The sequence below is a fragment of the Chrysemys picta genome, chromosome 1 (assembly GCF_011386835.1).
Source record: "Chrysemys picta bellii isolate R12L10 chromosome 1, ASM1138683v2, whole genome shotgun sequence".
In the NCBI taxonomy this organism is placed as follows: Eukaryota; Metazoa; Chordata; order Testudines; family Emydidae; genus Chrysemys; species Chrysemys picta.
Genome location: NC_088791.1, coordinates 15707787 through 15735553, shown reverse-complemented (window position 1 = coordinate 15735553; position 27767 = coordinate 15707787). Strand labels below are relative to the sequence as shown.

Sequence of the window (27767 nt, the reverse complement as noted above, 5' to 3'; positions counted from 1 at the left end):
AGTGGCAGTGGGAAATGGAATCACCAGAAACATACATAACTTCAAATTTCTGTATGGCTTAGTGTTGTGGTATGACATACTGTTTGAAATAAATGTTGTAAGCAAGAGACTCAAGGTGATCTCGATATGTCTGGAGCAATGGAACAACTGGACAAAGCAAAGTCATACCTACAGTCTTACCAGTCAGATGAGGGATTTCAAAACATTCTGAAGAGTGCACAGAAGTTGGCAGAGGAACTTCACACTGAAGCTATTTTCCCCACCCATTCAAGAATACAAGAGTCACCGAAGAAGACGACATTTTGATTACGAGCAACGGGATAATCCCATGAGAGACCCTAAACAACAATTCAAAGTCAAATTCTTTAACCAGGTGCTAGATTGTGCAATACAGTCAGTTGAAAGTTTCATGCAGCTCAAGGAACACAGCAGTATATTTGGGATGTTGTATGATATTCCAAAACTCTTCAATATACCTGAAGACCTACACCAGCAATGTAGGGCACTAGAGACAGTGTTGAAACATGATAACATGCGCGATATTGATGCGAGTGATTTAGGTGATGAACTGAAAGCGCTTTCAAGATACATTTCAGCAGGATCAACTCCAAAAGCTGTTCTGGAATATATGTAGCACAAATAAGATGACCACCCTCTTTCCAAATGCTTTTGTTGCTCTGCACATACTTCTAACACTTCCTGTAACAGTTGCCAGTGGAGAACGCAGCTTCTCCAAGCTGAAGTGAATAAAAACACATCTACGCTCCACAATGACACAGGAGAGGCTGGTCGGCCTCGCAACCATCTCAATAGAGCCCAGACTATGGACCTTCAGCAGGAAGCCGTTCAAATCTTTGCAACCAAGAAGGCACGGAAAGCACTGCTTTTGAATAATCAAACAGATAAAAATGCCAGTGTTTACTATGCAGACAAGAAAAGTTACATTTGCTGTTCAGGTATTTGAAAGATAAGTGTTGTTCAAAAATTTTAATTAAGGCATTTTAAGTTGTTAGTTCTCCTTTATTGGAGTAGGTAGCTGAGCAGTACAGTGAGAGGCGAAGAACAGGAAGAAGGCAGATTTGAGACCTTTCAAAGTTTTGGCCCAAGCAAGGGGGTGTCATTGGAGTTCCCCACCTCAGGTGCCAAAATGTTGTGGGCCGGCCCTCATCCACTCTAGGAGTTGTGCCAGTGTAACTTTAAAGAAGAAAAAAGAAAAAAAAACCCCCACCCCTAACCAAAATAGTTATACCTGTACAAAATCTGTGTGCAGGCCAGGCCTTAAAGCATAAGTGAGGCCAGGCTTACATCTTAAAAGTTAAGTCAACCTAGTTCCCTTGCTCAGGGGTTTGACAAATTCACATCCTGAGAGACACAGTTAAGCCAAACTAAGCCCCACTGTGGAGACTGCTAGGCTGACGGAAGAACTCTTCTGTCGACCTAGCTACTGCCTCTGGGCGAGGTGGATTTACTGCCGTGCCAGAAGAACCCCTTCCGTCGCTGCGGTGAGGGCCTACAGTACAGCAGCACAGCCACTGTAGCGTTTCTAGCATGAACACACCCGAAGGATTAGCCCCTTTAACACAGACACTTGGTGCCTAGCCTGGGTTTTCAATAGGCCCTATAACCATACAATTAAAATGTCACCGACAAAATAAATGCATCAGCCACTTTGCATAGACTGAAGCATCCAAGTGGCCTGATTTTCAGTCGTACTGTAAACTAGCAGCTCCCACAAGCTTTGATGTGAGCATAGGGTGACCAGATGTCCCAATTTTATAGGGACAGTCCCGATATTTGGGGCTTTGTCTTTTATAGGCTTCTATTACCCCCCCCCCCCCCCATCTGCTATCCCAATTTTTCACACTTGCTCTCCAGTCACCTATGTGAGTGGCAGATGCATGGCACCTGTGCAAATGAAACAACTGGTTTAGGCATCTAAACATGGAGTTGGGGGCCTCACTTTAGGCACCCATATTTGACATTCTTGGCTACAGCATCAATCTGAAAAGCAATTTCAAATGAAAGCTTCAGCTTTAAGCTATAACATAAATAGAACCTCATTTTTTAAAGAAGTTGAGTTTAACCCTTTTATGCGACCACACAGAGACTCTAACCTAGGCTGGACATGCAACTTTAAAGTTTTCCTGTCAGAAAATTCTCATTCCTGCATTTATTGAAATCCAAGTGAAAGGGAAGAGAAGCATATTACTGGACAAGTCTTCCGTACAGGAACTCTGTCCTGCATGAGGAGAAAAAATGAAGATGCCCTCTTCTAGGTGTACGCCTCCAGGGTTATGCTTACTTCCTACAATACAGGCAGCACAACCCTGCAGACATGGAGATGTTGCGTGGAGGGTATACAGGAAATAGTATTAAACGCCCCCCTTTAGGAAGTTATTACAATAGCAAAGTGGTGGGGAAAGGCAAGGACTTCTGCTTGCTCATTGCAATACACAAAGGGTGCTGGTCTGGCCCAAAGGATATTACCCCAAAGGCAAGAATGCAAATATCTCCTTATGAAATGAGTGCTGGATTTTGAATGCACAGCATTGTTTTCTTTACATTTGTGGATCTCTGAGCACTAGAATTGGGATGAGACAGGGAAGGCTTAATTCATGTCAGCAGTTTAAGGAGACAACCCATGCCTGCTGATTGTGGGGAGGCGGAATGAGGGCAGCTGGCTTCAACCCCATGCTCAGTACAAGCCAAGCAGCAAATCTGGGGGTGCACATGACCCTGGAGGCCCCTCCGCATGTCCCCCACTGCACTTAAAATTTAGATCAATGTAGCTCCTTACCCCTGTGGTAGTTACAGCTAAGTCAACAAAAGAATTCCTCTGTCAACCTAACTACCACCACATCGAGAGATGGATTAACTTCAGTGAGAGAGAAACCCCTTCCATTGCTTTACGATGTATCTTCAGCACAGGCGGCAGAGCTGGAGCTGTGACATTGTAGGCCCTGTAGGATAGGCATGGCCTCAGTCATTTCGTCTTAGAAAGAAAGGAGTCAGGTGCTGCTGGATGATAAAGAGTTTGTAAGAAAAAAAACTCCACTTTCCATCCACTACTGGCCATTGGGTTTTATCCTAGTTAGTTTAATCAGCTGATTCATTATGGTTTTCAGAGAAGATAGTTATGCAAGACAAAACCACCACCTTAAAATAAAACCTCAACATTTACATACACAGTAACATGATACACAACATAGTTTGCATTAATATACAAGTTATTTCATTAGCAGCTATAACAACTTCACATGTAGTACATGGCTTTACTTTCTACAGTTTTAGGCACACTGGAGAGGTTTTATCAATGGGGTAATGGGTATGTTAGCATACCAAAATAAATACACTGGCCCACACACCCTCAGCTGGTGTATTTTTAGAATTATGCCAATTCCCACCAGCTGAGGCTTCAACCCTAATTGAAGAATGAAAGGACAAGGTAACACAAGATTTTGCAATCTCTTATACCTTCAAGATATTAAAAAACTTTATCCACTTTTAAAATGTTATGATTTTACTAATCTACTGAAATTCAGCTTCACCCAAAGAAATACTTGGATAAAACAAAATGTTTTTTAAAATGGTTAAGAGGGTGATGTCACCTGTAAAAAAAAAAAAAAAAAAAAAAAAAAGATTTAAGCACAAGATCAATACTTGTTACTGTTGACAGAAATGTGATAAAATGTGAAGATGGTTTATACAGGTTTGGCATTTGTAGTGTTTCTTTACTAGGACTCAAAAGTTTGATGCATAAAAACTGTGGAACACTTAAATTTGATTTGCTTGTAGAAAAATAAGTATTTGAAATAAAAAATGGTTAAGATTATAGGTTTAATGCATTACCCTCACTTAGGCTCATATTCAGGACAGCACTTAAATCCCAAGCACATGCTTAAATACAGTCCTGAATTGGGACCAGATTCTCAGATCCTGCAAAGCACTTACATACATGCTGAAAGTTCAGCATGTAAGTAGTCTCATTTGCTTCAGTGGATCTAGTCACGTATTGAACTAAGCACATGCCTAAGTGCTTTGCTTGCTTGAAGAATAGTCAGTCAATTTCAAAATTACTTACATACATCTGTTATAACAGGGAACATGATCTTTCAAATCAAAGTATTAAAAGTCTGAAGAAATAATCCCTCATTTAAATAATAAAACTAGCCAGATTCCATAACATATGCAATCAATTATAAAAACTGATTAAATACTATTTAAAAAAAGATTTTATAACTTATGAGGCAGGTAAACAATTATGAAAAGATTTTCCTTCAAAAGCTTAGAATTTATAAATTCTACTCAGAAAGTTTTAAGCAACACTTTCTATCAAGGAAATACAGAAAGATATTTATCACAGTTGTCAGAACTTTTATAATAGAGGGTGTGTTAGTCTCTACTGTAACCACTCCTCTTATTTTCCAAGATTTATAACTCAGCCCTTTAAAAAAGGAAAGGAAAAAAATGCTACAGGCTACATAAAAGAGAGAGAGAGAAAGAGAGAGAGAGTGTGTGTGTGTGTGTGTGTGTGTGTGTGTGAGAGAGAGAGAGAGAGAGAGAGAGACTGGGGTTATCTTCACCTTTAGGAGAAATTAAACATTTTGGGCCTCTTACAAATGTACAAAAATAAAGATGAGTAAATAGAGTCAGATACTTTGTCATTAAGAATAGAAGCTAGTTTGGAATCTAAAGTATTTTGGGATACGTATGGAAGGAGAAAATGAGTTACCGGTATTTTGTTTAGGAAGAGTAACTTTGCCATATGGGACGTAAATCCCTTCTAACATTTAAAAATAAATAAATAATTTTCACACTGCCTTTAAACTCTGTCTGTTGGGCACAGGAAATTGGCAACTGGACAGAGTTTTGGAAGTCTCCATGTGTTGGTAAATACAAGTGCCTTTAATTCTGTTTAATGTACAAGGATTCTGGTTATAACTTTGGTGGTGCATTAGCAGGATAGGCTGATTTTTTCCAAGAAAGGTACATCTCTGAATTGGGAATTATTAGGGCTCTCAACACAATATAGGGATGAGCATAGGAAAGACTCCGGGGGGGAAAAAAAAAAAAGTCGTAAGTTAATTAAAAAATAACAGCACTGAACCACAGCTGCTCAGTGGAGTAGAACTACTGTTTCAGAGCAATGAGGTTTCCTCCACTGAACTCTTGTTTAAAATAAGACATTAAACAGAAGGCTCTGACTCTGGGTACAAAGTTAACTTGTTCCTATGGCTTCTCTGGTCATCATTTCTGGTATATAAAGGTTTAGCTTCCTGATTGTCAAGTTACTCTTTGGTTGTCAGAGGAACACGATGAACACACTGCATGTATCCTTGAGAGCTAGCTGGTGCCTGTCACTGTACACCCAGTAGGTCGCTAGATGCTCAAGAAGCAACTGCTTAGGAGGAGAGGTGATGTTCAAATTAAGTGGCAGAACAATGCAGTTACCCACTCCAAGCCTGGGCCTCTATGTCCGAGAGAAGGCCAAATGGGAAACCACCCTCTGTAAGGAGGCACAGAGACATGCTTGAGCTGAGATTTTGGGCAGAGTGAGGAGAAGGAAGATTCCAACACCTGTTATGTATCAATATGGGCAGAGCTAGGTAATACAATATCATAGGAAAGAAAAGTCATGGAATTTTGTGAGCTAGGTCGAAGACTTCAGTTATAGTATATCATACACACAGACAGGGATCTATCTAGTTTTTGGCTTCAGAATGGTACAACATAAGGAAAATCCTCCATTTGATTTGTCATCTACGTACAATAAAAAAAAAAAAAAAAAAATACTGCACAGAACACTTCATTAATGCAATGCCCTCTGCTACAGCCAGGACTTTAGAAAGAAAAAGTCTGCACAAGTCACTGAACATCAGACGGGTAACTTGGTGGGATGTAGTGTTGAACCCACCGGGGTGCCACTCTTGGTGTGAAGACAGTAAGTCCCTGCGATTGTACAATATTTAATACCTCCTGGGGTTGCAGGAGCACAGAACTGCCCCTTGTTCTCCCAGTTTCCTTTTAAACCGGATCCTGTTTGACTGCTCCAACACAAAGCCAATCCATTCGCTTGCCCCCAGGTGTCAGGATGGTCCTGTCAGATTTTCAGATAGTCTCTTTCAGCAGCCCCAGTTTCCGAAGAGCCTCTTTCCTGGCTTCTTCTGTTGAGCCTCGGCCGGAAAACTGTACTGTTATCCCCTGGGGTCGAAATCCCGAAGGTCTAGGCAGTGAGCCTGACCTCTTTCTCATCTCCAGATTTAAGTCGGGCTGCCCATGGTCATAAAAGCTTTTGGCAACATTCTGTCGAGCAACCTTGTCCCTGGTGAGAGCTGTGTCTGGTTTGATCTTCACGGTCTTGCCCATAGGAAGGAAAGGGCTGGGATCGCATTTTAAGGTTGCGTGGATATTTTGATACCCATTAGAAACAGTCTCTCCCTGTTCTTCCTGCAAGTCCTGTATCTTGTGCGTGTTTGGGACACGATATTGTTGGACTAGACTTGGCCTTTCCTTCGCCAGGCCTAGTTTTGTCAGAGCGTCGTATCGTGTTTGCTCAGAAGTTAGATCTCTTAAGGAGGAGCTTCTGCTGCGAACCAAGAGCTCATTCTTCTGCCACCTCTCTTCTATTTCAGCTGTCCCAAAGGCTGCTCCGTTCATGTTGGCCAGCACCTGGGCCTTGCGCACCTGCACATTGACTGCTGCCTTAGAGATAGTTTGGTTGAATTCCTTCCCACCTGCATTGGTTATGTTGATATTACTTGGAAACCGGTAGGATTTGGGTGCAGGCAGCAGAGGGTGCTTAAGAGCTGGAAAACAGTCTCCGTTCTGTACTGGGGCTTTTCTCCACTCCACAGGCTTCCCCTCCTTGGGGGAAGTGGGAGAGCATGTCCTTGTCTCATCTTGCTTCTCGGACATTTTCTGAGCCAAGATAAGTGGAGTGGGGATGGCATGATGAAGCTTGGGGTGCTGCACGGGGCATGGAGCAAGAACTGTCTCATCGCTTATCAATGGAGGAGCTGAAGGGTGGCTTGGCGGAGCATCAGGAGGTGGAATCTTCTCAGGCAGCTCATTGCCCTCTGGCTTAGGATCATCTGTTCTCCTGGCAGCCTCTGACACTTAAAAAACAAATGGAATCTCATTAGGTCCTTGCACAGAGTGGAACACAAAGCTTCCTTTCACTAGTATTGGCCTCTCTCCCCACAACACCCCTCGCCCCCAACTTTTCACTTGAATAAGAAGTTGGAACTTGAGTAGCTGAATGTCTCCTCCGGCAACTAATGCCTCCACTTAGACACGGTCTGTGATGGGTTTGATACAATCCTTCCTTCTGCTAATCCATTATGCCCATATCTGCTAGATGTACGTGCAGTGTTTCAGCAGCCTTCTCCTTTTCCTCTATTTCTTGCCTTTGTGCCCTTTCTTGGTTACTGTGACCAGAGGGGAAAGAAACAGGTTTAAAACCCAAGTAGCGCATTTGCTAATGGGCAAGTCCTCCTCTTCAGCAGAGAGTCTGGGGAAACTGGCTCTGTGTAGGGATCAGGAGGCCACTCTATGGGCACCACCTACCCATGTGGTGGGGTTTGGTCAGTGAAGCCACATTCCTCTAAGCCCTCATGGTGGCTCCACTACCATTGATTCACAAGATGGCTGTCCACAGAAGTGTGGGCTAGAGGTGGATAAAGGAACGGGTGCATGAACAAGTATACTTGTTACAGTCATTGTCATGCATTTCACTCCTATTGCTCATTGAAGCAACTTCATTACACTTCTATTTTGTTAGTGCCTTGGTGTATCAGGGGGCGGGTGGGGAGAGCACAAGAGAGGAACAATAGTCATAATTCAGCATCTGAACAACTAAATTAAGGAAACTAATAATGTTGAGCTACTAAGCCACCTGCGTGGTACTCAGACAACCTGTGCCTGCTGAGAGTGGGAGGGGGCACAACCCCGGAACAGCTCGAGTCACACCCCTCAAGGAGTCCCCCCTCGGAATGTAGGGCGCCCCCTCCCTCCTCCCAGAAAGCAGAGGCCCCTCCCTGCAGCTTCCAGCTGATTCTCCTGCCTCTGTCTCTCCTGCTGGCTCAGCTGCCCCCCAGGAAGGAGGGCCAGGTTGCACCATGTGACCAAGCAATCTGGGAGGGACGTGACCCTGCATGTCCCACTCCATGCGTCACCTCTGGTGGTACTGGCACACAAACTTCCCCTACAACAGGGAGGGACATGGTGAAAAAATCTGCTTTTTAAAAGTAGGATTCAACAAATTCAGAACAAGAGGTATGTCAGTACTGAAAAGACTTAGAACTTCTGTATCCTGAGTAACAGGTTTGCCTCAATGTACATACACTAGAAGCTGTCACACTTTACCTGTTGCTACTTCTCTGTTCGGAGTACACTTGTGATCACTGTTCTCAGAGGTTGATTGCACCAAGTCAATGATCTCTTCCGATTCTGAATGGCTGGAAGCATTTTCGTCCGTTGATCTTGGGGAGTGACCATGGATACCGCTGTCATGTAGGACCTGCTCTTCCAAGTCATCTTCTAAAGAATCAATGGTTTCTTCAAAAAACAGGAGAACATCCTTCTCCTCATGGGTTAGGTATTGGAGACTTTCATCATCCTACAGTTAGAGAAAAGAGTCTTAAGTGAAGACAACAAATGCTAGTTGTATAGGATTTTGCAAAGACTGGCTAACTGAATAATAGAACACAAATGCAGCACCTGTTTTAAAGAAAAAAGCTTGATCCTAACAATTACTATCTTATCAGAAACTTCCAACCTAAGGGGGAAAAAAAGTCTAAATAGCTACAATATAAACACCATGAGTATATTTAAGCAGTATGGGTTGATAGAGCATAAGTCTTGACTGGAAAGTTTTTGCTTTTTTGACAGAACTACAAAATTATTAAAAACAAAGGATGACATAGCCACTGCTGTAATATCCTATTTTAGCAGAGCATATTAAAAAAAATAAATCTCACTTGCTCTGGTTGAGAATAGATACTACAGAGTATAGGCTTGTGTTTTCACAAACGTTCAGTGCTTGAGTGTCTGATGCAAGACAGACTAAAGTGCCTGATTTTCAGAAGAGCCAAGTACCTGCCCCTTTTTCGTGTCATATTGGGCTTCCAAAATAGTCGTTTTGGTCACTGTAACAAGTTGGAGGAAAACAAGAAGATTGGGGTACAGAGATGTGCAGAGACAGATATCCATGATAAACCAACTATCTACAAATTGTTAATAACAAGGATGAAGGGGAATTAGATAATATTAAAAAAAAAAAAAAGAATTAGGGAAATTTAGAATAAATATCAGGAAATGCTTCCTGACAGTAGAGGGACGAGCAAGGCAGGTTTTGTCCAGTAGGGACTAATACTGCATGAGTGGGGAAATAGACTGGATGATCCAAGAAGTCACTTAGTCTTCTCTGATTCACAGCTCTCGACGAACCTGATCCCAATAACGCTTCTATGAGCAGCAATGCTTGAACCCTTCTCACACTCCTAGCTCATGGGAAGCACCCTCTTTTCCACAAGTAGAAGGATGACAAATAGTGACTAGTAAGGAGTGTTATGAGACAATAGGTGCAGGAAAGACATTTCCCAACAACTTTGCAGACTGTCTGCAAAGCACCTGTTCTAGTAGCAATGAGAGCCAAGTGGCGGTTTGCTTCCCTTTCTAGATTACACTTCTCTCATACAGTGTGTAACCGTGAGAATGGCTAGCAGCTGCTGGCTGCAAACCGGGTGGGGGGGGGGGGGAAGAGAAACCAGGCAGGGAGTCAAGACACATGTTCCATTTCCATCTCTGCTTTTAGCTTGTTGCCTGGCCTGACAAGCCAGACACGTGTAGCTCTACCGATGCAAAACCCTAGAGGAAATGCAGGTTACACCAAGGCAACAGAACTTGTGCCAAACCAGAGTAAGCTGTGCTGATCAACCTGTGCTGGGGTAAAGTGTGCATTGGTGCAGATATACCAGTGGCTAAAATCCTGGTGCAGGCAAACCCTTTGCCTCTGTGCTCCAGTCATTAAAATGGGGACAATGCTGCTGACCTACCTTCGCAGAACACTATAGTCTATAGATGAAAAGCACTAGGTGATTGGCAGTAAGCCTTAAGCACTCAGTAGTGTGGGTGGGTCTGCAATTTAAACCACCACCATGGGGGTGTGAAGGTAAATGCTTTAGGGCTCACAATTAGTTTTATAATCCCAAGCAGCCAATTGAACTTCCCCCTCCACTGCTTTACATTTCAGCTTAGAAGAACATCTTTGGGTCTTCAGAGCAAAAAACCCACTTGTAAACCAGCCTGGTCGGTATTGGTTGAGCTACAATCTCTGGAAGTTTTCTAATAAATACAAGAGAAATCTTGGGTCGTTTTTGCTAACACAAGAAGTATGTTTTGTTGATGCATTCCCTGAGAGCCAGATGGTTATGAGCAAAGCACTGCAGTTCTGGCACCCATACACCACACATTAATTGTGTAACCTGAAGCGTACTCCTGACAGACTGCATGAATTGATCTAGTGACAGCAACTGCTGAGTGTCACGCTGTCTGGAGTGGCTCACAACCATGAGTGCCTACCTCAGGGTGGACTGTCAAAAAGAGGGCAGGCACCCCAAACTGGCGGTATGTTCTATAATTAGATTTCACCAAGCCAGAAACAAACGTGAACTCCTGGATCACAACAGTCTTACCAGGGTGTCACAGACAGTCCCCTTATAGTCTCCAGTCTATCTTGCCATCCAGGCAAGCTGGACTTAGTTATAAATGGTAACTTACACCAAAAAAAATTCACACCGTATTCAGGTTGCTTCTAGTCCCAAGAGACCAGTCACTTACCCCAGATCAATTGGTACCCTAGATCTCATAGGCACTGACTCCATGGGTGCTGGAGCACCCACGGCTGGAGACTCCAGGGCTGGAGCACCCACGGGGAAAAATTAGTGGGTGCTCTGCACCCACTGGCAGCCAAGCTCTCCCCACCCCACCTCACCTCCTCCTTGTGAGGCATGTCCCTGCTCCTCCACCTACCTCCCAGCACTTCCTGCCCAGCTATTGCCAAACAGCTGTTTGGCAGCATTAGCAAGCTCTGGGAAGGAGGGGGAGGAGGCGGGGCCAGGGCGGGGATTTGGGGAAGGAGTTGGAATAGGGGCAGGGAGGAGGCAGAGACTTTGGGGAAGGGGTTGGAATGGGGGCAGGGCCTCATGGAAGGGGTGGAGTAGGGGTGGGGGCAGGGCCAGGGCCAGGGCCAGGGGGTCAAGTACCCATGGGAAAGAGGGGAAGTCGGCGCCTATGCTAGATCTTACACCAAAGATAATAGCTTATTATAGGCTTGGCTACAGGTATCTAAATAAAACATTTATTTTTCCTAATTAATAAATCTTTACAGGTTAAAGCAAGCAAACATACACAGTGAGTTGCAATCTAACTCCCAAGAGTGACTAAGGCTAGGTCTACACTACCCGCCTGAATCGGCGGGTAGAAATCGACCTCTCAGGGATCGATTTATCACGTCCCGTCGGGACGCGACAATCGATCCCCGAATCGGCGCTCTTACTCCACCAGCGGAGGTGGGAGTAAGCGCTGTCGACAGAAAGCCGCAGAAGTCGATTTTGCCGACGTCCTCACAGCGGGGTAAGTCGGCTGCGATACGTCGAATTCAGCTACGCTATTCACCTAGCTGAATTTGCTTACCTTAAATCGACTCCCCCTGTAGTGTAGATGTACCCTGAGTTGTAGTAATTGTCAACTCAAAAGGTATCTTTCAAAGCAGATCCAGGTGGTGACCCCTGGGGATCTCTGGCTTTAGTTTGGGGTCTCTGGCCCTGTGACAGTTCAAACAGCAAAGAGCAGGACAATTTTCCTAGGTCTTTGTTTTATTGCCTTCATTCAGCTTTCAAGTCCATAAAGAATGAGCTTCCTTGCACACAGCATTTCCAAGGTGTGACAGGGCCATTAACCAATCCTTTGTACTGTGATGTTCCTGGAGGGCCCATCTGATTTTGCTATTTCTTGTGGATGGACCGTGGGGAAAAAACCAACCCCATACACTTCCCATCTCAGTTCATAAGTTCAGAGCAGACATTTTCAAAGTTATAAAGCAAAACTTACATATTTCCTTATAGCATGGAATACAGACATCATGAATAAGATGTAGAATGTTTGTAAATTGCTGCATGAATTAGAGTCTAAACACTAAATATATTCTTAAGACTAATACCTATTGAGCAACACTAACACAAGTGAACTGGTCTGGTCTCCAGCTACGAGTTTGTCAGTTCTTTGCTAATGCCCGCAGCCTTGGCAAGAGTTGGCACCTGGCCTGTCAGCACCACACTGTAGTAAGTGTTTCCATTCTAGCCCCATTTTTAATTGCTTGTCTAAAGCACTGATTTCTTGGGCTGAAGTTTTCAGAGGGTGGTTTCTGCCTTATGGCAGGATTGGGTTTTAAGTTTGAGCAAAATTTTCAGCTACAGTTTAAAAGAAAAGAGTCCCCCATTTAAAAAAACACCCCCCCCCAAAAACCACACAAAACTGTGCCCCCCCCCCATCTACTGAGCTGAAATACCTGGTGGGGGGGGGTGAAAACAGGACTGAACAGAGAAATAGCCCTCACTGCAGTATGTTAACCCAGCGGTGTGTATTATCGCCTAGGTCACCAAAGCCCAGGGCAGCAAATTTTGCTCTTGCCCCCTCCCCAACTCTGCCCCTTCCCCAAATCCCCAGCCCGCCTCCTCCCCCAGGCGCGCCGTGCTTCCCCTCCTTCCATCTCCCTCCCAGGCTTTGCTGCGCTGGGAGGGAGGGAGAAGCGAGTTGCAGTGTGCTCGGAGGAGGCGGCGCAGAGGTGAGCTAGGGCCTGTGGGCTCGGGGAGTAAGGGGGGCCAGGAACCACTCCCCGGCCCGCCACAGCTCACCTCTGCTCCACTGCTGCTGCCATCCCCAGAGTGCGCCGCAACTCCCTTTCTCCCCCTCCCTCCCAGGCTTGCCGCGCGAAAGCGCTGGGAAGGAGGAGTAGCGGTGCGTTCAGGGGATAGCGGAGGTGAGCTGGGGCCAGCGGGCACGGGGAATAACTCTTGGGGAGGGCGCAGGGAACCACTCCCTGCCCCAGCTCACCCCTGCTCCACTGCCGCCATCCCCTAAGTGCGCCACAACTCCCCTTCTTCCCCCCCCCCCAGCTTGCCAGGGGGGGCGGCAATTTTTTGACTGTCTAGAGGCAGCAAATTTGTTAATCTGCCCGTGTTAACCCTGCAATGCAGGATTGAGGCCTTACCATATGAACATTGGTGTGTTTTTGACAGAGGCCAGGTCCACACTAAAATGTTAAGATAACTCAACTACATAGCTCAGGGGTATGAAAATTCCACACCCTGAGTGACATGGTTCAACTAGTCTAATCCCCACTGTAGACAGTTCTTCTGTCAACCTAGCTACCGCCTCTCAGCAAGTGGTACGGAGCACAGTGAGCCAGCCTGAGAAGTGGCTCCGCCCCACCCACCCAGGCAGCTGGAAGTGCCAGGGGAGGGGGGAGAGAGGCTCAGCAGGAGAAGGACAGAGGGGCCCATGCAGCAGCCCTGGACTGGGCCCAGCTCAGGGCAGGAGGGTCACTGGGGAAGGTGCTTGGAGCAAGGTCCCTTTGTTCAGCCGGAGGCAGGAGCCTTGCCCATGCCCCTCCCCCTGCTGCGGTGTCCGCGAGCACGTGGGAACTCCTGAGAGACACTGATGCTGTGTCAGGCTGAGGCCAGCCCAGCCCAGCCCAGAGGCACATGCTCCCGGTCCTGTGGCCCCAGCCTCCCAGCAGCCGGCAGGACTGGCTGGAAGGTTCCTCCCAGAGGCAACAGGTGGAGCAGTCACATAGCCCTCCCTTCACATTGTGCCTCCCCCAGTATCGTCAGGCACAAGTCTATGTTCACAGCCATTATTTTCTTCCCTCAACTAAATGCTTCTCTCTGCAATGGTCACCCAAGTAGTCCGTTTCTCATGGGAGTGATGAGAAAGCAGCTACGGAGGAACAATGGTCTTTTGGTTAGGGCACTGAGATGGGGTTCAGGAGACCCTTAAAGTCCGGATTCCAGCCCTGCCACAGGCACACTATGCCTCAAGTTTCCCCATCTGTAAAATGGGGATATTTCCCTGCCGCAGAGGTGTCATGAGAATATATCCATTGGTGTTCAAGCTGCTCAGATACTATGGTGATAATATGCGCATGTCAGTATTGTGGAACAACAATGCTCTCAGAGCAGTGACAGCTTGTGAACGGTTATTGCTTACATTAGCTGTCTCTGTACTTCCATGGTGTAATTTGAGGAATTACAAGCGATCGCTGCTCTAAGAGCACGGCGGTCTTACAAAATGCTCTTCTGCATTCTTCAAATTATACTGAAAGCTTCAGAAAAGGGGGAGGAATTTTATTACAGTAGGTGCTGGCCGTGCCAACTAGAACTAAGGTTACAAAACCTGTTTCCATTATAACCCTGTTTTCCACATAGTCCATATGTGGAAACAGTCACCTCTTTTGGGGCTTATTTTCCAGGCTCTCTTGCTGCCTGAAAAATAATTTGTTTTCGGAAACTTTAAGTAGAATCCCTGCAACTCCTTGTGATACTGGAAAGCAGAGGAGGGCAGGGGGAGAGAGTGGGTTTTCTTGCTTTAAGAAAAAGCTACAGTCAAAGAACAGCTGAAGTTTGAAAACTGAAATATTTAGAGTCTTAAAGCTGTTGCCTGTGAGGGAAGAAATTTGGATTACAAGCGAAAAAAGCTGGGTATGTTCAGTTGGCATCTAATATATTAAAACTTAATGCACATTTGCCCTGTCTGGCATGAGCAGTATGCGCTCTACTGGAATATTTTTTGTAAAGGAAAGTTTGTGTTCCAGTGAGCAAATTCTCTTCTACCCTGTCCAGAAAAGTTACTTTAATATTAAGGACTGGAGAATATATTACAGCCAGGGACCCAGTATTGCATATCCCATGATTTTATTAAATCTGGAATTTTTGCTACATTGTAAGTTTAAGAAAGTAAAGTTTATCTCTATAAATGGATTGCAGGTGTGTGTAAAATTCTGTATTTGATTTCTGTTCAAAATGTAAGTCCACTTAAGTAACAATGTTGAAAGCCATCCCTGCAATCACAGCATTGGATCTGAAAGACTCAATGTTTGGTCTTTTTTGGTGTCAGTATCTAAGGGTTTTGGAGGTCAAAGGCGGCCCACAGTGACTTGGGCAACCCCCGTGTTTTAAATTGGGTAGTAAAGGTGTGATCTACTGGCCCTTTAATATAAGGGACTTTAATTCTACTAAGAGTGAATACTAAGCAATAAAAACAAAAATAAGAGGTGCTTCAGAACAAGAATGATTAGTTATTTGCATGTATCATTGTGTGAAGAGATTCACATTCTACATATAGGGCCATAGACAGGTATTTTATAAAGAACAGAAACACTGGAAAAATTCAGTGATTGAGGATCATCTCAATAGACTGGAAATAGTGTCATTACAGGACCACTTAATCTTGTGTGACATACTCCCTACATTCAGCATGGTGGAGTCAAGAGTTATGGGGTAGTGTTGGGATCAGTCCACTGTAAATTCATATGAACAAGGGAATAGTTGTAGTAGAATCAAGTCTGCAATTCCTGACTAACACCCTTAACTTCTAAAACCTTACTACTGTGTAACCTCCTTGGTTTAATGGAGAAGTTGGAGGAGCCTGGGTGCAGATAAGGTTAAGTGGGTACTTGTGCAAAGGGAAGGCCTGAGATTGGCATGTAGGAGATTGCTTCACACAATCTGATGTTACAATGCAAGAATTGGAATGGGGAGGAATGCAGCTGCTCACTACCCAGCGCCAGAGGCAGCCGTGCATTCCTGATTAGGGTTGGCGTGACGGCAGTGCCAACAGCTACCACAGGGGGAACAGCACAACAGTGCAAATAGTCCTTGTCCTGCTGCCATCCCATAGTGCACCGGTCATTGTTTAGGTAGCACATCCGCCATGGGTGGCGGCGGGTGAACCATGAGCTTGGGGGAAGATAGCCCCTGGCTGGCCCGCCCCTCATACTCTGCCAGAGCCCAGAGAGCCCCACCCCCCACCAGCCTGAGTGTCCATCCTCCCCGTAGCGCTGGTCAGGCAGCGCGGCCCCCAGAACAGCAGGTGGGGGGGGGGGGGCAGGCAGCCCAGCCCCTCACCCCAGGCCTGGAGTGCCAGGCATGCAGGCAGCTGAGCACAGCCCCCAGCCCCAACACGGGGGGCGGAGGGGGTGGGCAGCACGGCACCCAGCACTGGAGCACTGGGTGGGCAGGCGGCACGGACTCCAGCCCCTGAATGTCAGGCGGGAGGGCGGCGGGAGCATTTGGTCAAAACCTATTTCCAAATATAGCAGCTAACACAGGTATAACTGGAAAGTCTAACCCAACCTAGAATCAAATTAACAGGACACAACAGGGTCCATTGCATTTGTTTATGTACGAAGGCTACACACAGTGCCCAAGAGCAGTAGGTATTTAACAGCACACAGGGTAATCAGCACAGGAAGGAGGTTCTCTCAGTAGCTCTCAATTGCATTTGAGACACTAGTACAATCTCAATACCATAATTCAGTGCCAGCACAACTCACCCGAAACATGCTTGAGCAGGTGCTGTATGGTTTCAGTAAGTGACACTACTGCACTGATACGCTATTCCCACCTAGAAATGACTTCAGTTACTCACAGCTGGATTTAGAAATAGTACAATCATGGGCAGCGGGTATAATAGGCCAGGGGAGGCTCTGCCCCCCACGCTGCTACCACCGGACCCTGTTGCGGGGTTTGGTGGGGGGAAGTTTTTGCTTTATTATGCCCCATGCAGGTTCCAGGGTGGCTGAGGAGGTGGTAATGTGCTAAGCAGCTTATCAGGTTCATTTGTAATCTCCCTGGATTCCTGAATCCAGGAAGCTGAGTAACAAATACTGCCCTTCTCAGCCATCTTGGAACCTGCATGGGGCATATCAAAAGCGTCTTTGGGACGAGAGGTTTTTACCCAGGGCAGCTTGGGATCTGGGGAGGCACGGCATGGCTGAGGCTGGCCTAGGACTCCTCTGGGCTGAATGTGGGGAGGGCTTGGGGGCTTTGGCTGGTCCAGAGCTCCTTTGGCCAACATGGGGGGGCACAAAAAAAGGGGCAGAGCTGGGGGCTAGCCTCCCTAAAGGGGGGCTCCACCTGTCGCCTATGAATACAATTACAGAATTAAAGCACTGAAAAAGGAGGCCTTGCTGCTTAAGCCCACAAACCTTTGTTTTTTTGTCTTAAGCTGCTGATGCATAAACTGATGCTTGAAAAAAGTCCAGGGCCTCATTTTATCCCCAGTGAGATTCAAATATACAGTCTTAAACTGCTCAGCCTGGATTTAACTGCGCTTGTTTCATCAGCTGTGTAAAAGAGCTGACCAAGAACAGGAGCCCTTGCCCCAAGTGAAAGGGAGCATGCTCTAAATTTAAAGCATGGGATTAGGAATGGAGATTCTTGAGAAGAACTGAGTATTTTTGTTTACCCACCCTTTTAGAGCCATGCAAGTGATTCCGTGCATGGAGAAGGTGCACTCATCTTTCACTCCACTGAGAATGTTTTAGCTGATCTGAATGTAAACATATCTCCTTGTCTCAGCAAAAGTTGAGACACTGGCAGAGTGTCACTTTTCATACTCACAGACCTGTGTGCAAAACTTCCTTCCTCGAATAATGTGACTTTTTACAGTTCTAAAATAAATGGACATGGGCTAGATCACTTTTCAATTAAACTTAACATTTTGGTTTGTGATGCTAACCCTTAAGTGTCCGTTATTCGTTAGGCAAATTCCTCTCCAAACACAGCACGGATACAGGTACCATTAAAAATAGCTTTTTCTAGTCAACATATGAGTATGGGGTGCTTTAAAGAATGCATTGTATCTAAATGGATTAGATCAAAGCATTAACATGCAGACAGCTGCCCATTTCCAAGACTTCCTCTACTTAATATGCTAAAGTGACACTAGACTGCTGGCAAGAATTAGTTCTTACACCTGGGCCTTGTGTACACTGAGGGTTTAAGTCTCTCCCCCAAACGCTAGCAGTGGTACAGTTTCACAGATGCAGCACTGGTATAAAACACAACTGCAAACTGTCTAAGGGTACGTCTATACCCAGCCGCTAGTTCGGCGGCTGGCAATCGAACTTCTGGGTTCGACTTATCGCGTCTTGTCTGGACGCAATAAGTCGAACCCGGAAGTGCTCGCCGTCGACTGCGGTACTCCAGCTCGGCGAGAGGAGTATCGCGGAGTCGACGGGGGAGCCTGCCTGCTGCGTGTGGACCGAGGTAAGTTCGAACTAAGGTACTTCGAACTTCAGCTACGTTATTCACGTACCTGAAGTTGCGTACCTTAGTTCGATTTGGGGGTTTAGTGTAGACCAAGCCTAAGCTACCAGGTCAACCAGACTGGCTCTGAGCAGCCAGGGTATGCTAGAGTTAGTTGAACTGTTTGCACATGCTATTGTTTTCCTGTGTTTGTTTGAATTCCATAGAGATCTCTCATCCAAAGGTTGCGCTTGCCAACTGGATGGAGTTTAGACATCTAGAGATATGGAGGGCCCTTTCCTTGTAACCAGCTGGGGGGGAAAAAATAAAAATCTCAAGCGATACTTTCACTTCTAATCCTCTGAAGCCCTGCAAAGCAAAAGTGACCCTGACTCCCTGTGTTGTGTCTGGATAAACCGAAACTCATTAATGCAGACAACAGATAAGTGCTTAGAAACCTTTAAACTTAATGATCTGCCTGCCTTGTAGGATCTAAAGATTGTGATGCCAGCTGAAAAGCAGCTGTGGGTGACTGATAATTGTAGAGAGATGTTAAGATGTAGTGATGAAATGTTTTGATAGTGTGTTAATATGGACTGTAAAGGAAGTCTAAGATACCGTCAGTGCTTTTTTCTCTCTCCACCCCCTGCTCCCTAAAACTCGACACCTTTACAGACACCACATGTAAGGTCAGTGCTATTTATCCTCGCTTTGTAAATGAGGAAGCAAAGACAAGAAGTTTAAGCGACTGGCTTAAAGGCCACAAAAGGAATCGATGTTGCCTGGGAGGAAGAGCATCACTTAAGGCAGTGGCAAGCAACCTGCAGCCCATCATGATAATCCGCTGGCAGGCCGCCAGACAGTTTGTTTACATTTGAACAGCCGCCCGCAGCTCCCAGTGGCCATGGTTTGCCATTCGTGCACAATGGGAGCTGCGGGAAGCTGCAACTTTTCCTTAGTTGCTAGCTGCTTTATCTGCTATGCCAACCATTTATTAACATCTGTTTAATATTGATGTCATTTAAGAGACGTATTAATTCTAGTATGACCTTTCCTACTGCACGTGGATAAAAAAAGCCACACAAACTACACAGCACGGCCTATAGAAAAGGCACTAATGTCTTCCTGAGCTTGGTCAGCTGAGAGATGCAGGACACTGGTGGAAGTCCTCCATCAATAGCCAGCTTGTTATCCCTGCTGGGTTGGGTACAAAAAACCCCTCCTCTTGTTACCTACGGGAAACACCATGACAGCAGAGGATTCCAACCCTATCATGGAAGCATATCGCATGCTGCCGCCCACTTAGATGAAGGTCGTTCAAGAGGTGGCCCGTGTCACTTCTTGACACTGAAGAGTAGACCGGTGACGATGTGAACACCTGTTGTGTTTATTTCCCAAGAGCTGCCACTGATTTTGGGGGCGCAGCCTGAGACCTGGCGCCATGGATGCTCAGTGCTTTCGAGAGGCAGACATTGTCTGGGTCATTGCCTTCTCAGTGGCAATGACTGCATGGCTGGTGTGCGAGGACCAGCCGCCCCCCCCCCCCCCCCTTCAGGGAGACTAACCACATGGCCCCACCCTTTGTACCTTGCCCCCCCCCCATCCTCCAGAGCCCCAAGCACCCACCCTACCTCCCCTCCCCCACCGCCAGGCTGCACCCAGCACCCACCACACCTCACCTCCCCCACACCCTAGCACCAGGCTGCTCCCCCCCCCCCCAGTGCCAGGCCGCCAGCCAGCTAGCCTCAGCATCGGCTCTGGCTGGCGGCGGAACTGAGCTCTTGCTGACTTGGGCACCGGCATGGGGGAAGAGGGCGCAGCATGGGCAGGGCCAGGGCGTGGCTTAGGGAAGGCTTAGCCTCCCCAGGCCTATTATGCCTGCGCCCATCAATGACTCATTGACTCAAGTGTGAAAGGATCTGATCCCTTCCCTGGCCCCTCCTGCGACAATGCTTGAATAGCCTGAGTCATTCTAATTGGAGGATGCAAGGCTCATGTCTCCCACTCAGCGATTACTCATGCACAATTTTAATGACCACACACATGCATTTATGTGAAGACAGCTATGTTTATGGTGATGTATTCATTACACACCAAATTATATTAAGTCTGAGTGAGTAGTAGAGCCTTTATGCAGCTAGTGGCAACTAAGTGCCTAATCTAATAGGAAACAGAACACAGGAGATGTCTACAATCAAGCACTAAGTACCTTACTGATGGTTATTCTCAAAGCTGCCCTGCTTTGGGAAGAGGGTAAACATCTCCAATTTCTTTTGTTCACAGGACTTGTCTGTGTCTGGAACGAGTCAATTGTGATTCCAAATCCGTGGTGGTAAGATGCGTGCGAACGGAATAGGGAAGTTTACAATGTGATTTGATCTAGCAACCTAGTCTTGGTTATTCCAGCTTTGTGAATGAAATAAAATAAGGCATTCCACCAAGCTATGGCCTGCGTCATAGGCAGAAAGTCAGACTAAAGGAGCAAAAATGGTTATTTTTGGCCTTACAATGTATGTAGAGCTATAATCAAATTTGTTAGTCTCTAAGGTGCCACAAGTACTCCCGTTCTTTTTACAGATACAGACTAACACGGCTGCTACCCTGAAACCAATCAAAAAAATCAGTAATACAGGACTCCAGTCAATTGAGCTTAACATTAAAAAATCCAAAACTACAGGATGCAAAGAAAGCAAAGGTAGGTTAGGTCACTTTGATACGGTCTCGCATGATATTCTTATCGATAAACTAGGCAAATCGAATTTAGATGGGGCTACTATAAGGTGGGTGCATAACTGGCTGGATAACCGTACTCAGAGAGTTATTAATGGTTCCCAATCCTGCTGGAAAGGCGTAACGAGTGGGGTACCGCAGGGGTCTGTTTTGGGACCGGCGCTGTTCAATATCTTCATCGACGACTTAGATATTGGCATAGAAAGTACGCTTATTAAGTTTGCGGATGATACCAAACTGGGAGGGATTGCAACTGCTTTGGAGGACAGGGTCATAATTCAAAATGATCTGGACAAATTGGAGAAATGGTCTGAGTTAAACAGGATGAAGTTTAACAAAGACAAATGCAAAGTGCTCCACTTAGGAAGGAAAAATCAGTTTCACACATACAGAATGGGAAGAGACTGTCTAGGAAGGAGTACGGCAGAAAGGGATCTAGGGGTTATAGTGGACCACAAGCTAAATATGAGTCAGTGTGATGCTGTTGCAAAAAAAAAAAAAAAAAGCAAACATGATTCTGGGATGTATTAACAGGTGTGTTGTGAGCAAGACACGAGAAGTCATTCTGCCGCTCTACTCTGGTTAGGCCTCAGCTGGAGTATTGTGTCCAGTTCTGGGCACCGCATTTTAAAAAAGATGTGGAGAAATTGGAAAGGGTCCAGAGAAGAGCAACAAGAATGATTAAAGGTCTTGAGAACATGACCTATGAAGGAAGGCTGAAAGAATTAGGTTTGTTTAGTTTGGAAAAGAGAAGACAGAGGGGACATGATAGCAGTTTTCAGGTATGTAAAAGGGTGTCATAAGGAGGAGGGAGAAAACTTGTTCACCTTAGCCTCTAAGGATAGAACCAGAAGCAATGGGTTTAAACTGCAGCAAGGGAGGTCTAGGTTGGACATTAGGAAAAAGTTCCTAACTGTCAGGGTGGTTAAACACTGGAATAAATTGCCTAGGGAGGTTGTGGAATCTCCATCTCTGGAGATATTTAAGAGTAGGTTAGATAAATGTCTATCAGGGATGGTCTAGGCAGTATTTGGTCCTGCCATGCGGGCAGGGGACTGGACTCGATGACCTCTCGAGGTCCCTTCCAGTCCTATAATCTATGATTCTATAAATTTAGCTAGATTAAGCACTTACCAAGGTAAAATTCCTGCACCTAGAGTGGCTGCTTCGACTCTCCAAGCTCCCACTTCTTTCAAAGCTCTCAAGTCTGCACTTTGGTGAGATTTCAGATGCCATTTCTGAAAAGTCCAACATCAAATGTCTAGGCATCCCACCCTAAAGAAAGATCGTTCCAAAGCAGGTTTGTCAGGCAGCGTAGAAAGTGGTCAATGCCTTATGTGGGGCTGCTCACCATGTTCATCTCTGAAAGTAGAAGAGAATAGTGGTGTTAGTTTAGGTTTGATTTTTAATTTATTTAACGGGCAGGGAGGGTAAACAGTGAAGATCTCAAAGTCTATAATCAGGAAAAATCTTGTAATCACTTTGCAGGAGACCAGGGTATTTCCATCAACCACCTACATCTTCAAGTGCAGTTCTAATCTAAAAGGCGACTTTAAAACACATGGGCTACATGTCCATCTTGGCAACTTCCAGATCAGATGGGCTCCGTTTATCAGTGCGGACATTACATAACTACATACTGGGATCGGACAATCAGGCTGGGTTTTCTATTATTAGTATTATCACACATCACTACTACGGGTAATAAAATTCTGCAAGCCAAATTATTACACCTCCAGTGACCTCTATGCAACCCCTGAACTGCCAATGGGTTTGATGGGAACAATTTTTCTTTTTTATTAAGATGCATAAGAGGAATGAAATCCAGTTCCATCTCTTAGCTCTGCAGGGCTGACTCATTTGTCACTCACGTGAACAGATCCAATCTTGATTACATTCAAGGAACCCACCTGTGGAGTAAGCAGGTACCATTTTTATAGTCCCGTTTCAGAGTGAAATTGCACTTTAAACCTTAAAGCACCTCTGGCTCCAACTTAATTTCATTCACTGTCATGCAGAAAGATGTTTATTCCTTTGGAGAAACCAGGCTTATTGGAATAAAAACCCCATACACAAGTATTTACTGACGCACAAGAGCTTTCAAACTATCGCAGGTTTCAGTTCCGCTGTATCTGGCTGATAAGCATTAGAACTAGTTGTAATGCTTTGAAGGAACCTTACCCCTCTGCCCCAATATTTTCTTCAGTCCCAAACATTAACATGAAGATAAGAGCATCCTCTAGAGACAGCGCTCACTAACAGCATGAGACACTTCCCCACCCTACCGGCCCATCTCCTCTCAAACATCCAGACATATCTAATAGCATGATGATGTACTGAGAAGTAACACCACACACTTTCCAGATGCATCGTCTTTTTTCCCCCCCACCAGGACTTTCCCAGTCACAAGCAATATTTAAATATTCTGTAGAGTGGTAACAAATACAATTCCTCAGTACACTGGGGTCATGGGCTGGTATTTAGTACCACCAACTATCACGTTTGTTACGTTAGAGCCCAGGGGACCATTGAGAAAGGGGTCCTACTGTGCCGGGCTCAGTACAAACATAGAATGAGACAGTCCCGGACCCGAAGAACTTACAGTCTCATAGTTTGACTCCTTAGGGGCAAAACAAGTGGGAGGTGGGGAGCCCAGTTTGCATTTCCAGTTCAACTGGATTATTTCTCCTCTCACCCCACCCCGGCTCTCAGAAACCACTAACTTTTTTTTTGCCTCTTAACCAGCTGATTGGCATGTCACATCAGTACAACAGCATCTATCAATATTCTAACAATTCCATTCTCCTGATCACTTCATCCTGGCAGAATGCTATGATATACTAAAGGTATGTATGAATGTTGTCTTAGCTATGCTATCACTCCAATGGGTGTCTTATGGGAAGACTCCCACACAATGTAGCTAGGCTGCAATCCAGAAAATCCTAGGAGTAAACAATCCAAAGTAAACAGAGCAGTGGATTTCCACCCCACTGAACTATGCAAAAATAGGAAAAAGCTGCTCTTGTAAGCAACAATAAATCTAACAGTTACGATTTACTTTGGAGACCTTTTTAAAAGCCACCTATCCTTAGGAATGAACACTTATTTCTGCCCTCTTCTTATGCCCACCTCTTACTATACTTACTTACTCTTGCAATTACAGCAACACCTATGTAAGTGCATGCCCAGAATTACTGTTTCATACATGTATACTATGAAAACTATGACCAAAGGTTACAAGGCAGGCATGTTTTTAATATTGCTGCACCTGCCAGTGTTCTCATTTCTGCCTCTGCAGGCACCAGAGATATATTTAAAAGGGCTCTAGAGGTGATCCTGGCAATTACAGACCAATAAGTGGAACGTTGGTACTGGGCAAATTAGTCGAAACAATAGTAAAGAATAAAATTGTCAGACACATAGAAGAACATAAATTGTTGGGCAAAAGTCAACATGGTTTCTCTAAAGGCAAATCGTGTCTTACTAATCTATTAGAGTTCTTTGAAAGGGTCAACAAACATGTGGACAAGGGGGATCCAGTGGACATAGTGTACTTAGATTTCCAGAAAGCCTTTGACAAGGTCCCTCACTAAAGGCTCTTACGTAAATTAAGTTGTCATGGGATAAAAGGGAAGGTCCTTTCATGGATTGAGAACTGGTTAAAAGATAGGGAACAAAGGGTAGGAATTAATGGTAAAGTCTCAGAATGGAGAGAGGTAACTAGTGGTGTTCCCCAAGGGTCAGTCCTAGGACCAATCCTATTCAACTTATTCATAAATGATCTGGAGAAAGGGGTAAACAGTGAGGTGGCAAAGTTTGCAGAGGATACTAAACTGCTCAAAATAGTTAAGACCAAAGCAGACTGTGAAGAACTTCAAAAAGATCTCACAAAACTAAGCGATTGGGCAACAAAATGGCAAATGAAATTAAATAGATAAATGTAAAGTAATGCACATTGGAAAAAATAACCCCAGCTATACATACAATACGATGTAGCTACAACAAATCAGGAAAAAGATCTTGGAGTCATTGTGGATAGTTCTCTGAAGATGTCCATGCAGTGTGCAGAGGTGGTCAAAAAAGCAAACAGGATGTTAGGAATCATTAAAAAGGGGATAGAGAATAAGATGGAGAATATATTATTGCCCTTATATAAATCAATGCCCACATCTTGAATACTGCATACAGACTTGGTCTCCTCATCTCAAAAAAAGATATACTGGCACTAGAAAAGGTTCAGAGAAGGGCAACTAAAATGATTAGGGGTTTGGAGAGGGTCCCATATGAGGAGAGATTAAAGAGGCTAGGACTCTTCAGCTTGGAAAACAGGAGTCTAAGGGGGGGGGGGAGAATATGATAGAGGTATATAATTTTATGAGTGATGTGGAGAAAGTAGATAAGGAAAAGTTATTTACTTATTCCCATAATACAAGAACTAGGGGTCACCAAATGAAATTAATATGCAGCAGGTTTAAAACAAATACAAGGAAGTTCTTCTTCACACAGCGCACAGTCAACTTGTGGAACTCCTTACCTGAGGAGGTTGTGAAGGTTAGGACTATAACAGCGTTTAAAAGAGAACTGGATAAATTCATGGAGGTTAAGTCCATTAATGGCTATTAGCCAGGATAGGTAAGGAATGGTGTCCCTAGCCTCTGTTTGTCAGAGGGTGGAAATGGATGGCAGGAGAGAGATCACTTGATCATTACCTGTTAGGTTCACTCCCTCTGGGGCACCTGGCATTGGCCACGGTCAGTAGACAGGCTACTGGGCTAGATGGACCTTTGGTCTGACCCAGTACGGCCGTTCTTATGCAATGGCAGGAGGATGTGAAATTCAAACAAGCAGCATAAAGGAAGAATGCATCCTGTCCCATTACCTGGATTCCTCAGCTCCATCTTCAGAGTAAGCACTGGGACACAGCATTAGACTGTTCACATGGCAGTAGCATTTGGTGAAAGGTAACACAATGGGTTAAAAGCCTGGTGCTGCTGAAGTCCATTGGGAAACTCCCATTGACTTCAACAGGACAAGGATTTAATCCATTGTCTTTAAAGACACTGCTTACAAGTAAGGGAGGTTGTCAAAGGCACAAATGCCCAACTCTTACCACAACTCCATGAAAGTGGGATGCTTACCTCCCATTTGTGCCTTTGAACATCTCCCTGTAACATTCATGTAGGAGTCTTGGGTTGAATGTACTGAAAACACCACATTTGTTCCATCTGTTAACAGTGTCTTTCAGGTATCCTAACCCCAAAGCTTCTTGCTGAACTTTTCACACATACACCCCCCAATTTTCACAATGGTGCCCCACTGGTGACAAAAGGTCACCAAGTTTGTTGTCTATCTAGGAATTTACATGTCTCACATCACCAGGGCATCTCAGCAAAGATAGCCTCCAAAAGTTTAAACCAACCTAATCTAACCAGGAGGAGGAGGGAGAACTATTTGACCCAAGAGTCCTGTCCTGCTCCCACTGAAGTCAACTGCAAAACCTCAAGGGGGTCCTGTACTGAGCCTCAGTGGGGTATTCTTTGCACCTGAAAAAGAACACCCAGATCCAATGCTAATAAGAACTCTGTAACAGCAGGTTGGAAGTGAAGCTGCTCCAACTCCACATTATTCATCCTGCATTTCAGGCTCAGAAAGGCTTCATCGAGCTCAGTAGTTAATCGTTCCTTGGAAAAGAAGAAATCCTCACCCTCCTACCCAACAACAGGCAAGATGTGTTATGGTAGCTATTATTCCTCTCTCTTGTAGGCCCTGGCTACCCTACAGATTTTGCTCATGTGAGGAAAGCTTGTGAGCCTGGTTTATCAGTTAATATATTTAACTGCTGATGTGGACAGGGCAGGAGGGTATATATATTTTTTAAGTGTCTTAAACCTAGCCTAAAAGATCAAATCTAACAGAATTATGGCCCAGTCACACAGGGAGCCTAACCAGGGAATTAGAAGAGGTTCCTGACAGAGCAGAAAATGTAATTCAGACAGAGGTCTTTAGCAAAGCAATAATCCAAAATGGCAATTTATTGATAAATTTGGTGCTACATAGCTTTGGCCTAGGATAGAGGGCAGTGCAGGCGGGTATTGTGGAGGCACTAGACTGGGACTCAGGAGACCTACGTTCAACACTCAGCTCTACCACAGACAGTGTGTGATCATGGACAAGTCATTTAGTCTCTCTGGGCCTCATATCCCCATCTGTAAAAGAAGGATAACACTGCCTTTCTCCCAACCTGGCCCCCATGGTGTGGGTCTGTCTATTTAGAATTTATGCTTGTCAGGGCAGGGACTGTCTCCTGCTATGTGTTTGTACAGTGCCTAGCACCATGGGGACTGATCTCAACCGTGGCCTCCAAGCATTACTGTGATACAAGTAGTATAATTTACAGACAAATTCCCTTCTTGGACTTGAATAATGCAGAAGTCTCTGTGTCTTGGTACTCCCCCATCACCAGCAAGAGATAGAGATTTTATGACTTTAGCCACCTCTACTCTAACCTCCTAATGAGCTTCAAAACAACCCCCCCCTCCGCCCCCCATGGTATAGTCCAATAGGATTGTCAAGGTAACCAGACAGGCTCAAAATAAAATAAATCCTAAGGGGAGATCAAACAGCAGGTTAATAGGAAGCTGCTCTTCTTGACCTTCAAAATGCATTAAAAATGGAAGCTGTTCACAACAGGATTTATTTCTTGTCTACCCAACACACTCATTATGGACA

General features: G+C 45.1%; 1 protein-coding gene across 3 annotated transcripts in view; it reads right to left on the bottom strand.

The window, feature by feature from the left end:
- Positions 1-3075: 3075 nt before the first annotated feature.
- Positions 3076-27767, bottom strand: part of PROSER2 (proline and serine rich 2) — a 32967-nt gene continuing 8275 nt past the window's right edge. For all 3 annotated transcript variants that reach the window (XM_065552369.1, XM_005305034.5, XM_042859457.2), the window contains 3 exons: positions 22173-22400; positions 8365-8617; positions 3076-7115 (listed from right to left, as the gene is read on the bottom strand). In XM_065552369.1, the coding sequence (XP_065408441.1) occupies positions 6109-7115; positions 8365-8617; positions 22173-22307 (1395 nt within the window). In that variant the 5' untranslated portion in view covers positions 22308-22400 and the 3' untranslated portion in view covers positions 3076-6108. The remainder of the gene's footprint in view (positions 7116-8364; positions 8618-22172; positions 22401-27767) is intronic.